The sequence below is a fragment of the Anopheles moucheti genome, chromosome 3 (assembly GCF_943734755.1).
Source record: "Anopheles moucheti chromosome 3, idAnoMoucSN_F20_07, whole genome shotgun sequence".
NCBI lineage: Eukaryota > Metazoa > Arthropoda > Insecta > Diptera > Culicidae > Anopheles > Anopheles moucheti.
This window is the reverse complement of record NC_069141.1, coordinates 39,867,716-39,883,583: the sequence shown is the minus strand read 5'-3', so window position 1 is coordinate 39,883,583 and position 15,868 is coordinate 39,867,716. Positions and strand designations below refer to the sequence as shown.

Here is a 15,868-nt window from a genome sequence, read left to right as displayed (position 1 = left end):
CAATGATGTGTATACCATTAGCGTATCAGTATTGACTTATATAACATGGTCTCCACAGTTTGCAGCTCCGAGTCGCGGATTTTTAATAAAGAAATCCGAAGCTGTTGATTATCCTTTGCGCTATCAATGGGTAGGGCATGTCAGTGGAGGATCAAACCCCTTGGAGGCCCAGGGCGGACTTATAAATGGAGCCTCTAATTTAAAAAAAAGATGAATTGGGGGGCATTGAGGCCCTTGAAATGTGGCAAAGCTAAAGGCGCAGTAAGAAGGGGCTCCTGAACTCACTTTGAATCATCCCACGGGTAGTTTGCGGTCAAATTTCGCCAGGGGCCGTTTGTGGTACCCTTCAGGGCCCCCTCTAGCATAAGGAGAGAGGGCCTATGTATACACCTTTTACTGCTACACACATTTTTCGGGGTCTCCACCACGGCGAGGCACAAGGTGACCACCTACTTCGTCTACCGATTGATCCGCCGTTGATCCCTTTTCTCAACTCAACCACGAATCCGAAGATCAAACTATTTATTGTATTAAATAAACTTTTAATAAACACACAAAAACACTGTCCACAAAAGCTAGAGCTAGAGGAGCACGCGGTCATCTCAGTCGTCATTGCATATTATTTTGAAGCGCTTTTCCTTTCGTCGAAGTCTCCGCGCATGCGATCGGAGCCACCAAAAAGCGACCGGTTTTGTGATTTCTGACACCAAGAGAGCATCCATGAAAGGAGATAACATCAATCTGATCCGCACAAGGATCCGCCATGTTTGTACATAACATATTGATATCGCATACTCACGTTATCGTTCGCTTTGATACTATTGATCAATCATCAAAATGAGAGATCTTCTACTATTGGCTATTAGTTACACATACTATCAAACAAGGGCCCTCTCCGGAGAGCGATCGATAGAGTAAATAGCTCAGGTACTGTGGCGAGAATCCTCCGTCTCATTTTATCCATCCAGTTCCTACGGTGCGTGTCATAACTGTACATCAGGTCAGTTTTTTAATCATTAGGAGTAGGAAACATGGAGTACCATTATTTCCGAAGACATTATTCATTGCTTATTGTTCGGTTATTTCGCAATAATTATATCTGTTTTCGTCATGGAATGTCCGGGAGTTTGAAAGGATTCCATGTATAAATATATTCCTTAAATATTCCACATTGTTATTTCCATAAAAATAAACTTGTGTATAGTTATGGTACGCACTGTACTGTTTGGACAAACGGAAAGAGATGAAAGATCAGTTGACGGATCAAGCGCTATGATCAGTAGAGGGAAGGGTACAGCTAAATGGAATGATACCACGTGGTACGGAAATTTGTGCTACCTCTTCGTTGATCATGCTCTCTTGGTGTCAGAAACCAAAAATTCCATCGTTTCTGAAGCGTTTTCGACGGACGGAACGGCGCAAAATACGAAAGAGATGCAGGATCCGTTTTGCCTTTTCCCCCTTCACTCTAATGCGTTTGATAGGAATGTGAAAGGAATGTTCTTCTATAAACCTTAATTCTCACATTCCGGTCACCAAAGAAATTTAATTTATAGATATATATATTAGTTAAAACGCGATACAAGAACTGTAGGCGCAGAAAGACAATTATGAAAGACTTAAATCCAGGATAAATCTTTGTTGAAGACCTTGGAGAGGTTATGTAGATGGCATAGTTCTGACTATGGTTGCTACCATTCGCCGGTAACCTAAGTTAGTGGATTTTAAATTATATTTCTTTGCCGTTTTTTTTCAAACAGAATAAGAGTTTTACACTGACACGACTGATGTGCTTGTTTTATTACATTCACAGAAAAATACAGTATAAAAAACCTGCAACGTCAGGTTTGCAGTCTCCATACAGCTAACGTTAGTGGTATTGCTTGGACCGTCCGATAATTCTACTGATATTGCCACACTGCAAAGTTAGGACCATTTTCCAGTAGTGGTGGTCGGTAACGCTCAATCGTGATGCTTTCATCGAACACCTGCTCCACGTTGTAGAAGGCGCGTAATTCTTCAATAGCTCGTTCCTCGATTTGCGTCTGAATTAGCGATTTCGATTTGATCTTTTCAAAGTACCGCTTTTGACGACGCTCGTCTTCCAAAATTTCGTTGAAATCTTTCTCACCGCCGCTGTACCGAGAGCTAGATTGCCGTTGCCGTTGTGGCTTGATGGGGACGGATGAAGCGTTCTGATCGGAAGTGTTACTAGACGAAGGCGAAGAACTAAACGCATCCGATTCGAGTCTCGAGTGTTTACTTTGCTCGTTTGTACTACTTTTCCGCTGCCTACGACCAGATGTTGTAGCATTCGATCCTGGCGATGATTCTGCGACTTTGAACAAATCCACGACCGGTACGTTCTCCACATTTTTCCACGGGTTGACCGGAGCAGGTAAAGTGGTGTCCGGTGTTTGCCCTTGACCGTTTATCTCTTGATGCGATGATTTAGCAATCTTGGACTTTTCGGAATTAAGACGTTTACGCTCCTTTTGCGAAAGTCGTCCGTCTGTCAAGGTAAAGTCACTTAAATTAATTGTAGCCGATCGGGTAACATTGCTGGACGATTCATAACCTTCGTCTGGTGATCGCAGCGGTACCAACTGGGGCGCCGTAGGGCTCCGTTCCAACACCGTCCGAAGGTTGGAGAAACTTTCATTTGCTGGTTGTTTCACTTCCTCCTTCATCACCTCATTGGCACGCAATGCCGCCGAAAGTGCAGTTTTTCTTTTCGAATCCGCTGATACCGTTTGCCAGGATTTGTTCCCAACCGGTTCGTTTGTCACGGACCGATCAAGAATACTATCACCCTTCCCGATGGGTGAACTGAAGCTGGCAGCGTTCGCAGTTTTGCTGGCCGAAATTTTTCGTTCCTTCACTGCAGCCGCTTCTTCCAGTACTAATCGTTCCAGATATGCCATTGCTTCCTTTTCATAATTCCGCTTTTCTCGCTGCAGCTTTGAAAGCGCCGACATATTTGGCTGTTTTGCTTTCGGCGTATGTTTCATAGGACGCTCGGATGCATTCGTCTGGTCGTTTGCCTTTTGCTCGAGATCAACTCGAAAGTCGCTAACAAACTGTTCCAACTCTTCGTCGCCAATCGCATCTGCGAAAGGAGTGATCATGCGGTACTCAGAGAGGCGAAAGAATTCTTTGTAGAAATTATCGATCTGCGCCAGCATACTCGGATCTAGCCCATCCAGCAAACGCCACTCGAGCAACCGGGCAAAGTTGACGCTCACGAACTGCATGCAAACGCTCTTTAGAACCTCACAGTTATACTGATAGGCGAACTCGAGCAGTTCGCCCACATTCCTTAGGTGCACCCTTTGGCTGAGGATCGTTTCAAAGATACTCTTCAGCTCTTCTATCAGAAACTGATCGCAGATGATAATCATGCTCAGTATAAAGTTTTCCGAGTAACGCTGCCTTCGGACGCGACCGTAATCGTTATCGTACAGGAAGGGTATAATAACGTCCATGTATTCGCGAGGTACCGTTCTTAGATCGGCTGTTGTGCGCTTTTCAGTCCAACAATGGGCAAACATCATGTTGAAATAGTCTAGTCGGGCAACTAGCACACATTTGTGCGCTCGCAGCTTCTTGTCATCTTGCAGCTCGATCGTTATATCGTACAGCTCGGGGTAAGAATCGAGACGCAGCTTCGGAAAGGGTTCAATGGCAGGTTCATCCTGCAATCTGCAAATACGTGTGTATGAGTTACTATGGCATTCCCAGAAACAATAACGACAATTAACACCGGTTTTACTTACTTTTTTACCGAGTTCGATAAGACAGGCAGATCAAACTTATCGATCTGCTCTTGCAGCTTCTTGCACGTGGCTTTTAGTTGCGAACTATCAATGTTACTTCCGATCTCATCCGTGCCTGGTTTTCTCAACATCCGTTCAACATCTGCACGGGCGATGATTTGATTCGTGTAAAAGTAACGCATGATTAACCGGAACGCTCCTAGCGTGATACCTGCAAAACCATGGTCCTTCAACACAAATTCTTTCTCCGTTGGAAACTGTTGCAACAATTTCCGCAGAGAATCTGATCGATGATACAAGATGAAGCGATGGCTAGCAAACGGCTCATGTTCCACATACAACACCACATCGTGTACGCCGTCCATTTCGGTCGCATCCGCCAGCAGTGTTCCGTAATCGTAGTTCGATTCGACCAACTCCGGTACGCAAAAGCAGCGACGCGTATTTTCCACCAAAGCGGCATAATTCTCTCCCTCCGCGTCACACGTAAAATCGACCACGTTGCTTAAGTTCCGCACACGCCGTAGTTCTATGCGGCTTTGTAGCGTATCGCACAGTTCCTTACGGTTGTATGTTTCCTTAAACTCGCTGTACTGGTGCTTTGCCGAGCGTGGTAGCTTGTTCGTAATGATGCCCTGGTACAGATTGCCCAGCAGTAGAACCAGGGCGTGCTGTTGCGAACACCAGCGTACTTTTTCCACCTCCAGGTTGCGCGATTGAGCAAACACGCAGCGCACAAATTGTTGACAATCTTCGTACCAGATGTAGATGTTGCGCGATGCTGTAAACACGATTACACGCAAATCCCCAGAACGCTTCACCACATCGTCCTGATCGGTTTGCAACTCGCCCCCGGTTACCGAGAGGCATTCTATTTTTTCTAATCTGTAAAAAAAACAGGAATCAAGTACTTAGTTTTATAATACAAACAAATCAATTCGATCGAACGAACATTTTCCATTTAGCATGTAAAATTGATACTTACAATGGTTTTTTGTACGTTTTCACTTTGAAGCCACTAAAAATGTGGAGAAAATTTTTCATTGTGTACACAACAATGGCCGCATTGCTCGAGTCGATCAGCTTGATCGTTGTGTCACGCTTTACCGAACTACCCTCATCTTTGAGCGTTGTTCTCTCCGGTATTAGTGGAATTGGCTTGGCCAGCACGATCATGTCACTGTGGGAATCCCGTTTCAGACCGAACTGACCACCGTTCAGACCCCACACGAAGATGTCCGCGTCCAGCACAGCGATCGAATGATAGTCCTTCGCAATGACACGCTTGATTGTTTTCCCTCTGTAAGCACATATAAATGCAAACATGCTCAACGTTCGAATGGACATCAATAACTAAAAGGACACTAAGGCTGAGATTATCTTACGATAAATTAGATTGGCCCGTAATTTCCTTGAATGTCAGCAGATTCGGTGGCGGTGGTTTAAGTCCCAGCTGGCAGTGTTTATTCTCTCCGCAAGCGTAAATCTGCAATGCGGGAAAGGAATCTTCAACATGTTGTTTTGTAATCAGCGTTTAATCGCTTACATGATTACTATCGGTGAGGATGAGCGTGTGGTGTTTGGCCGCGGTCACATCCGTTATCCGTTCATCATCTTTCAGTGGGACAGGGACCTTCATCGGGTATGCGATAGTGTCCTCCATGCCGAGACCGAGCCGTCCACCGACACCGTGACCGGCAACGTACAGTTCACCCATTTTGTGAGTCAAGAACACGCTGTGGTACGAGCTAATTTCCAGCTTCCGGATTGTAGTACGGGTTTTACGGAAATATTCCATACTTTCGGGATTACACTTGTCTTGCGCATTCCCGATGCCCAGGTTGTAGTTTTTGTTTTGTCCCCAGATCATTAGCTCCGGTCCAAGCGCAACACCGCGCTCATCGCTTGCACTGGCGCGCTGTTCCGACACATTGCTACATAGCTGCACGGGATTAACAAAATCTTCATCCGGAGCATCGAGCGGTGCGCCGTGCTTCACAAGTACAACAGCAGACCCGATACTGCCATAGTACATAGCCCGGTGCAATGCGGTGTGTCCCGACTCGAGATCCTTCTGCGTTAGGCAGGCACCCTGAGAAGAAAATATTAAGCTGAAGGTAAACAACTAGACACCAGCCGGAGATATTAAAAAAGGCACCCTACCTGATTTATTAACCACTCGACAATGGCAGACCGACCAACCGATGCGGCCATATGCAGAGCCGATCGACCATATTCATCGACGATGTGCGCAAAATTACGACATGTTTTGGCAATGTACGCGGCCAGCAACTCATCGGAAATGGCGCGTTTCGTAAGTGCGGCTGTGATTGCATTTCCATGGCTCACTAGACGACACTTTTTCGTGCACTCATAATCGTAATCGGAGATGGTAACCATCGATGCACAATAATATGTGGAATACAAACTTTGCTCTCCTGCGCACACAAAACCATAACAAATCGCCGCAAAAGATGCCAACGCGAAACACCGACCCGCTGGCTCTTTTTTGTTCAACTGACAGCAAAACATCCGACAGTGTCGGTATATACCATCAGATTCAACACTGAGCAATGCAATCGCGATTGCTTTCAAGGTTTCGATACATTAACGAACATTTTCAATTGTTCAAACGACAAGCACGTGGTAGCATCGGCAACTTATTTCGGAGTATGGTGCAATTCGGATGATAACGCTACACTTTACAAAACAAAAGACTTCTCTGTACGTGATCTAAGTCTGTGATCGATTGAATATATTTCTTAACCATGAGTTCGTGTGTTTAGGTCACAAAGTTATTTTTTGTATTTGCTGCGTTGAAATGATATTTTGAAAATACAAGAATGGATGTGGCAAGCATACGGTAGCATACAACAATCGACCGGTATCCATTGTACACTTTCGAAGTGCCCCGATGCTCATATTGCCTTTATATGTGGCGTAGCGTGCATACTCTTCTCTTCGTGAATAGTTAGAGAAAGGGTTGGTTACTGGCTAGTTAGCACACAACATTGCGTATGATCGCACGATCAATCCAAGTGCAGTGAATTATTCCTTTAAACTTTTTCTTTTTTCATTTGCTTTTATGTTCACGCATTTACTGCAATCGTTTGTAAATAAACTCTATACACAAGTAAAAAATATAGTATCGTGCTTCCATCGTTCTTTGTTTTGATTTCTTATTTTTCCTTCATTATTATCAATAAATTTTACTCTCTTTTGTTCTTGTTTCGGATTTGTTTGATCCATTTGTTTTTTTTAATTACACATGCAATGCAAAATCTTTTCCCCAGAGCGGCACACGACCTCCTTTTACATTCAGCCAACAGAACAATGGAAAGCAAACACTTTTGAACTATTATTTCGCAGTATTTTAATAAATAGTTTAATCGGATTACAAACTAATCATTACACTCCAGATATCGATGAACCATATTTCTAGCTGCCAAACAGTGCAAAACCTTTGCATAGTGCTGTGTGTTTTCTTTAGAAGCCAGCAATCAATTACACAATAAAAAATAGAACGCAACAGAAATCTTAAATCGTACGATCTTTACACGTAATAAAATGAACAGTACAGTTCAAAAACATGATTCGTTCACCCTTTTCCTACTAATTTGAAATCACTGGTAAAATAGGATTAGACGGAAAGAGGGTGGTAGCAATAAAAATACAAACACTAATGTTGCAAAACAAATTACATTATCAACGCTATAAGCCTAAATCTGCACGCATAATAAATATAATAATCATTAAAAAGAAAAAAATCTTTATAAAAATTATCTGATGTATACGTGTACGTTTCACATTACACGCTGATCTTTAGTCCGAAATTCTATAAATCAAACGTTTGCTCAAAGCAGTGTCCTGTCCTCGGGAGTACACTGTCTGCTTTTTCACGGGTGTGAACAATAAGCGAAAGCGATAAAATGTGAGTGTGTTTTTGTGTGCTAGCATCATCTCCATCAATCATTCCGCTAGCATCATTTATCCATAAATAGTTTCGCGAGAAGCTTTTCAATTGTTCCTAACAACTATGGAGGGGATCCTATAGTTCGGTATCAGATCATGCTACGCGAGTAGTAGTGCTTGAATTGGTTCCAATTATCCGAATGTTTGCTTAAATAAATGCCAATCCATGTCCAGATAGGTACCGTTCTCCTTTTCATCTGGCCTATGTCGGTCGGTCTCAACTGTATGCTCGATTCAAGAGCTATGTTCTAACCTTTCGTATGGGTAAAGCTAATACATCTCGTTTGCATTATGTGTTCAAACTGCGCTTTTCTGTGCCTTAAATCTACGATAAATATATTTATGTATAACCACCTAGGTTTCCGAGGGTTACGGGGTTTGTTCTGAATCTTTGTGTGCACAACTAACTAGGATTTTGCAGTTTCATGATGTTTGCAGCTTTCCGACGCATTACACTAAATATAGCGACATTCTATATAGCATTTCTCACTTATATTGCATGACATTTTGTACGATAAGCTTAATTCCATTAATGTTTATCTGATTTAATCTTCACAGTGCTTGGTAAACGTACCTTGTGTTTACCAATATCCATCACGTCGGATTCGTTTTTCCCAGAAGCAGAAATATAATGCAATGTTTGTGATTTTTCGCTTTTACTTCTTCTGTGTCGAATGATATTTTGCTATTAAAACTCGCTTATGCTCTCCTCCCTAGTAATGTTTCAAAACGACGCTGTAAATGGAACAATCGTCCATAAGCATAGGGCGGTAAAAGTATTACGGGACCAGTGTATATATGATTGCGATTTTACAACTCTTATTTCTTGTAGAAAGAGTTGAATGGAGTCTAGGGGCGACCAATGGGCAACGTTGGTTGGGTTTTATAACCGATAGCTAAGAAACAGCAATGCAGTAATTCAACCAAAATCATTCAACACATTTTCTAGCATTGCTTTCGTTGTCTTTGCACTCCACAACACTAAAGAAAAACATAACCAGGCACTGGAAAAGTTCTTGTTTCTGTTAACCGAAAGCAACTCCCTGTTAGGGCGAGCATTGATAGGGATTCAAGTGTTTGTAAAGACTGTATGAAATACATCAATCCACAAGATGCATATGATAGCTTGTGCGCAAATCGCCACTTGTAAGCGCCTCTCATAATGAAAACCTCATTCAAACCGACTGTTGCTTGCACAACTCTTAAATGTAACGTTTAAGAGTATGATGACTTCGGTGAACACACACACACACACGCAAACTTCAATAATTTTGCTCCCCATCCCGAATGTTGTCTGGTTACAATTATTATAGTTCTAGCTTAATTTTTTCGCTCCTGGTTCATGAACTCATCCACCTTATTGTTGAGTTCCTTGGCGACACCGTCTAGTGTTCGCCCGTCCACCATTTCCGTTACGGTGACGGTCGTTTCCTTGATCATTTCTGGTACGTTTTGTTGAGAAGTGTGCGTCGTTACCGTTGTGATCTTCTGCAGCAACTCATCCTCCGGGAAATCGCCATCCGGTGTGAGTGTGATTGTTTTAGTAGTCGTTGTCGTTCGTGTTGTTGAGGCACCCGTGTCCGGATCCAACGTAATTAGTGGGTTACTCAACAGCTGAAAGTTTCCAGAAAAAAAAAGAATTATGTATCAATCAAGCTGCTATGGCATGGCGCAATGTTTCATATGCAAGATTGATTTTGTGATATTTATGGAGCTAATTGAAAAATTCATCAAAACCGATATCTGAATTGCATCTATATGAAGACTTTGCTTCCTTCCGTTATCAGGTTTTGAATGACCAAAAGTATACTTATTAGTAATAACTTAGTAAACACCTAATTAGTGATAACTGAGCCAAACTTTTATCTTGGTTGTTATCCTGTATTACCTGGTCTATTTGAACTGACTGTTGCAACTCTCGCTGCTGTTGATTCCCCGTTAATTCTTGGTCGCGTAACTCCTTCAATATCTGGTCTTTCATGTCTTCGGGAACGTCGAATCTCATCGTTGTGGAGAACACCGTAGTACGAACGGTTCTGAAATTGAAAAGATATTCAATGTACGAGAATGCAGAAATGATTATCATTCTATCTTAAAGAAACGTACCCATCATCTGATTCATCCACGATAGTATTTGTCTGTATACGGGTGGATCCATTATTTGTTAGAACAGCCGTTCCGACTGGTGGTTCATTTGGCTCCATACCTGCCAGTTGGTCGTTATTATGAACAAGATAGTTTTCTGGAATTGAGCAACAAAATCGTAATCTTACAAATGCTATTCTATTGGACTCTTGCTTACACCATTGCCTTAAATGGTAATGGTTTTTTTCAGGTATCAATGATTAATATGCTGCACCATTGAGTACCATTGACTTGTTGTTCAACCATTTCATGACCTTTTTTTTAATTTGGACACATGCATTTTCTCAGTTTCCTATTTCATGCGACGCTTGTTATGTTTATATCTCAACACTATCAATTAGTACTACTTCTTTAGCTCGCAATTATTCTACAACAACAACAAATTTAGCTTTATATGATGGATAAAATATGTTAATATACTCTTCAATCAATTGTAAGTTTACTACAGGGCGTTTTGCTCTAAACATCAGTTTTCAGATGCATGCAACAGGTTTAGTAGTGCTAAGAGAAATATGTTCATGATATTGATTTTGTATTGGTGCACATATGTTTGGCACGTTTGTTTGGGAAGATTTATATTTAACGATAACAATAGATTAAAAACGAGCATTAGTACACAGGTACTAAACGAAACAGTTTTGATAGTAGAACGTCATTATTAATTCGAGGCAAGCTGTTATGACAAAGGAAGGAAAGGTGAAGAAATATTGTTTGAAAGAAACAAAAAGTCAATAGGGGCGAATATAGAGAAGGAGAAACAAGAAAACAATAATAACTAAAGGAAAGAAATACAAAAACTAAACTGGAACATAACTAGCAAATAAACATAAAAAGGGCAACCATGAAAAGGGCAGTTAGTAAACTCAACACTAATACAAAAGGAGAGAAGAACATCCAGATCACCAACACGACATCGAAACTAACTGTTTGAAACCAATCTTAGGGTATTTGTATAGAGATAGACAGAAAACAGTTGACATAGAAGAAGTGCTAAAAATGCCAAAGTACAAGGAGCGGCAAATAGTGACAGTGGAAAGCATCGGACAAATGTAGCAAAGAGGGGCTGCTATAAGGATAGTAATAGCTCTACATACTAATTTCTGTACTGCCTTCTGCTGGGCCCGTTCCCATTTGAACCAGTACAGAGCCACCACCATCACCACCACCATGAATTTCAGTATTGTCGATGTCAGATTCGTTCGCTTCATCTTCACCACCGTCTTCACCGTGCACAGAAAGATCGACCAACATGTCCTCCGCTAACTGCGGAGGCTTTTCGTCATCGATCAGATCGTTGGATACTTGGGTTACGATCACCGACACACGCGAGGACGTAACGGTGGGTGAAGGGTGTAAATCCTCAGATAGAGCAGTGTCCGTTTCCGGGTTAACACCGGCCACGTGCTGGTTGATGTTGACTTTACCTTTGGTGGAAAAATTAAGGATAGAATAATTTGGAAGACAAAAATTTTGAGCGTGTTGTTCACGATAAAAGCGGCAAAAGTGTAACATGACAACGGGTATAGAGTAAGGTACATCGATACGGTTCTGATTCATATTGTTGTAGTTTGACGCAGAATTTAATTAAATAAAGAGTATAATCAACATTGGCAGCCTATCAGCATTCCTATTGGCGTCTTCACAAATCAGTGGATTTTGTGCTTAATTCAGGATTAAAAACAGGAGCTTTCCTTAGATGTTTTACATTTGCACATAGTGTTGGAACTTGAAAGAGCGAAACCTATCTACCATTACCGTTCAAAGCAAGCGCCTAAACAGTGGGTTACAGTTTGCAAATAATGTTCCTACATTACCGTTTTGAACAAAAAACAATCCTGGATAATTGGTATAACAGTTTGAACAGCGTAATATGAGACAACTACGAAATATCGCAGTTTTATACTGATACGTTTGCCTAAACAATCAAGAGACGCAAAAAAAACAACAACGTAAATCACAAAATTAACCAAAATTTAACAAAAAATTACTCCTACTGAAAGCCTGCAAGCAAACCTTTTCCAGATCATTACACCCGTGAGACGCCTCGTTCTGAGTATCTCTCAGATCATTTATTCATAGGTTACAATTACATTCACCATTTTGCAAGGGTTAAGCAATAAAAAGTCGCAATTGTATCAAAACGAAGCTATGATAAGGTGAAATGAAAGTGTGTGTTAGCGTTTTTCCTGTTTTACGAAATTAATACAATGCCCTTTGCGATACGATTAAGCATCAATTTCCGAATCTCCTGCCACATTGAAGGAGTTGCCAAAATATCATCCTTTCAAAGAGGGCGCATACATATACAATCTTTACAACACCATATAACGCACGTGAGTCGTGTGTGAAACGGAAACGGAGATGATTACTAATGATGGAGATGAGCAAGACAAACAATAGATCGACAAACAAAAGGCGAAATGAAACGTTTTGGAGTGAATGAATGATAGGGAATGGGGATGCAATGTTGTTCTTTTCGTGAGGGAAACAAATTTGCGTTTTGTAGTGGTTTGTAGTGGAGTTATTGGTGTAATTTATAGGACAAAAGAAAATCATGAATGAATGAGCTGCCAAGAAGGGATAAATGAACTTTTGTTCAATGGGTAAGAAGGGAAGTGAGAGGTGTGATATAGTTCAAAGCTCGAAAATGAACAGCAAGAGAAGAGAGAACAGTGGGTGTGAGCTGGGTGCGCCATTTACCTGTTTCATCGTCATCGCTTAGTTCGCCTGCCGTTTCGTGCAGGGCAACGTCTGATCCACTCGATGATCCCGGTCCTGTGCGGATAGAGAAGTTGTTGCTGGTACTGCTGGAGGGTGGCTGCGCCGGTGGCGGTGTTGGCTGGCAGACAGTTATCGCTGGGCTGGTACTGGTATTGGGCAGGTTATCCTTCAAGACGACCGATTCGTCCTCGGTAATCGTAAGCCCGGTCGGGATCGTTTTCGTTCGCAACGTGCGTCTTACGATCGTGGTCGATCCGGGTTGATCACGGTCTCGGCGCCGCTGTTGTGGATCTTCTTCACTCTCCGAACTACTACTTCCACCGACAATGAAGCGCTTCTGGGCATTTGCTCCAGCGTCCGAGGATGACTGAGCAACTGTATATCCTTCAAGATCTTTTTCTTCTGGCGGAGATGGGTCTTCCAGCATACTGGACGATCGTCGATCATCGTCGCTCGTCAATTCGTAATCGTAGTGTTCCTCCGTGATGATGACCAAATTGCTGTTATCATCCTCATCTGTTACCACCCCACCAGTGGCCTGCTCTTTCTCCATCTTGGCAAAATTTTCCGGCGATGTTTGCACGAAAATAAACTCGTCGATGTCACCGGAATAGTCTGCTGGCACTTCGGAGATGTTATTATCGGACGAAATGATAACAATTTGTTCGGATTTTTTCTGCTCCGTTTCGCCCGGGGTCGAGAGAGATTTTTCATATGTGCGAGCACCGAGCGTTAGTCCTTCGGCAACGGGATCAATGTGATCCAAACTGTACCGCCGATCGTTCGAGACGTCCTCCAGGTTTACGGATGAAATCTCTATTTGTGGTTGCCTTGCATCCGGTTCTGGCACTTCCCACTCGATGTCCCCGACCGTAGGACGTTGGGCGACGGTTTTATTGATTTTAATGTTCACCTTCGAGTGTTTCTTTATCGTCTTAACTTTACCACTTTTGTCCGTTTCCAGATCCAGTTCAAATCCTTCGGAATCTTCCTCACGGTCGCTGACTGCCGAATCGCTGCCAACTGTATCGACCGCCACCGGCCCGGCTTCCTCTTCTTCGTCATCGTCATGGGTGTCATGATCTTTGATGGCTTGCTGAATAATTTCTTGCACATCCTCGGCTACTGCTACGACCGGAGTGAAGGAGTTGGAAGGGATGATTGTTTGTTCAGCGTTGTGTTTAGATGTTGAGTGTGTGTTTCATTTCATGATTATCAAGACAAGTTATATTCGGTTTTAAAGAATCGAGAAGTCGCACAATTTTAATGTGATAAGCGCCAAAGATGAGTCGAAAAATTGGTAACGAACGTGGGAGACAGGATTTATGATTTGCCGTTGGGTATAATGAATACTCGTGTGATGTTGTTAGGGACATAACAATAGATACGACCAAGAGGCATCGAGAAAGATAGAGAAAAATAAAACATTCACTTACATAGTGACAACTAGTGAAATAGAAATTGTGGTGAATCAAAACAGACAGTATGGAAAGGAGACAATAGGTAATATGTAACTGAAGCTTCAAACGGTTTGTGCTGTTGGGAATTTTCGATGAGCTGTGAAAGTGCACGCAGAGTCGAGCAATGGAACAGCACTTGAAAGTCAGAAATGTTATGTAGTACCATATGACACATTGCTTTGCATTGCTCGTAAGTATAAATACAATAATTGTTATTTCATCTCTAGCACTTTATCATAGGTGGTGGATGAAAAACAAACACATAAACTATATTCTTAGTACAAACATTTAATGGAAAAGAAGATAACAGAAAATGAGAATTGCGAACAAATGCTGCATCTCCTAATTTTCAACATTTTGAAAAGCTCACAATAGCTTCGTATATATTTTTTGTACATGTTGAAATGTAAGTTCACGAAACATTAAAAAGTTTTGTAAAAAAACTTTTATAAAACGAAACATAAACCGAACAAACTACATACAAAGAAAACGAAAAACACGATTTTCACAAACAAGATATTAAAAAACTAAAACAGAAGTACAAATAACAAACCACAAACGCAAACATACAAATAAGAGAAAAAACTTTTTAAATCCAGGCACTTCACGACACTTTTCCTACAATATATCTTTCCCTCGGTTCAATTGTCGCACTTCCATAACCTACTATCCTACGTAACGCAATATTTTACACCTTAGATTTTCCAAGAAGAAATATATACTTTGTCTACTTCAACTGAGAACTATATAGTACAAGTAAGGATAACTGCACACTTCATCCATAGTTGAGAGTTTGATCACAAGAAAGGACTAGTTCTATCTAGTGGTATATAAAAAAGATAATGTAAAAATTAACAACAGATCCATAGAAATTTGTCCTCATTTCTATACAATTATCAGAGAGCGTTTGATATCAACTCATCCTACCAAGAAATAGGTCTTTTGGAATGATTTGCGAATAAAAAAATAGGATTCATAATTTGTTACAACGGTTGAGCAGGGTAATGAAACAGAAAAGTAAAGATAATAAAGCAGTTTACACTACAGTTGTGTGTTTAAAACTCATAAACATTCTGCAATGTGTTCCAGAAACACTTTATGCTTATTCAAATGCATAACACATCAAACTCATCCCTCAGAGTCATTTAAAATAACACAAAACCAATAACAACAAAAATCAATCGAAAAAAACAGGCATCTCAGAGTTAATGATCAGGTTAGAAAATAGGAACTTTTACAATAAAAAAACAAAAAAAAATCAATATAACTTAATCATTCGAGATCTAAAGACATTGGCGAATGTAGAACAATCATTTTCAAATTTCACAAAACACCCGTTTGTAAAAAAAAAACATATAAAGTTGGTAGAAGATAAAGATACGGAGAATGAGAACAGTTTCAAATGCAGGAAAAGGATTCAACTTGAGATGATAATTCAAAAGCGAGTCAGTAGTGTATTCGAAACAAAACAACCCGGGATATAATAAAGATTGTATGACACACGGCACACCTCACTTACCATCGTTTCGTCCCTCATCGGCACTCGCCTGACTGCTGTTCTGGCTGACTTGCGTATTAAAATCGGCCGGACTGGGCGGTGGCGTGGATAGATCTTCCTTTTTTATCGCTGCTATTCCATGGATTTCGCTTTCGCGGCGAATCTGCTGGAACGCTTCGGTCGTATCTGGCGATACGGAATCCGTTGGTGAACTGTTGTCCGCCGGTGTTTGTTTGTGCTTTTCGACTGCTTCATGTTCTTGCTTTTCTTCGGTTTGCTCGTGCTCAGATTCTGTA

The 15,868-nt window shown here is 41.4% G+C and overlaps 2 protein-coding genes across 3 annotated transcripts in view; both read right to left on the bottom strand.

The window, feature by feature from the left end:
- Nucleotides 1–1,779: 1,779 nt before the first annotated feature.
- On the bottom strand, nucleotides 1,780–6,203 carry LOC128301342 (inhibitor of Bruton tyrosine kinase). The gene is made up of 6 exons (XM_053037770.1): nucleotides 5,940–6,203; nucleotides 5,323–5,868; nucleotides 5,162–5,262; nucleotides 4,762–5,076; nucleotides 3,777–4,661; nucleotides 1,780–3,702 (listed from the first exon to the last, which is right to left on the bottom strand). The coding sequence occupies exons 1-6, from the start codon at nucleotides 6,174–6,176 to the stop codon at nucleotides 1,902–1,904; spliced, it is 3,885 nt and encodes a 1,294-aa protein (XP_052893730.1). The 5' UTR covers nucleotides 6,177–6,203; the 3' UTR covers nucleotides 1,780–1,901.
- Nucleotides 6,204–6,506: 303 nt separating this feature from the next.
- LOC128305144 (ankyrin-3-like) overlaps nucleotides 6,507–15,868 on the bottom strand; it is a 52,497-nt gene continuing 43,135 nt past the window's right edge. Inside the window, exons 12-17 of one of the 2 annotated variants that reach the window (XM_053042459.1) lie at nucleotides 15,594–15,863; nucleotides 12,594–13,742; nucleotides 10,988–11,317; nucleotides 9,855–9,990; nucleotides 9,637–9,784; nucleotides 6,507–9,362 (exon numbers count right to left, since the gene is read on the bottom strand). In XM_053042459.1, coding sequence (XP_052898419.1) covers nucleotides 9,069–9,362; nucleotides 9,637–9,784; nucleotides 9,855–9,990; nucleotides 10,988–11,317; nucleotides 12,594–13,742; nucleotides 15,594–15,863 — 2,327 coding nt within the window. In that variant the 3' untranslated portion in view covers nucleotides 6,507–9,068. The remainder of the gene's footprint in view (nucleotides 9,363–9,636; nucleotides 9,785–9,854; nucleotides 9,991–10,987; nucleotides 11,318–12,593; nucleotides 13,743–15,593; nucleotides 15,864–15,868) is intronic. The other variant, XM_053042460.1, reaches the window with a different exon arrangement.

Coding starts and splice junctions, on each gene's coding strand:
- LOC128301342 (XM_053037770.1), bottom strand. CDS start 6,176: ATGGTTACCATCTCCGATTACGATTATGAGTGCACGAAAAAGTGTCGT. Junction 5,263..5,322: donor TCCTCACCGATAGTAATCAT/GTAAGCGATTAA, acceptor CCCGCATTGCAG/ATTTACGCTTGCGGAGAGAA. Junction 5,077..5,161: donor ACGGGCCAATCTAATTTATC/GTAAGATAATCT, acceptor ATGTGCTTACAG/AGGGAAAACAATCAAGCGTG.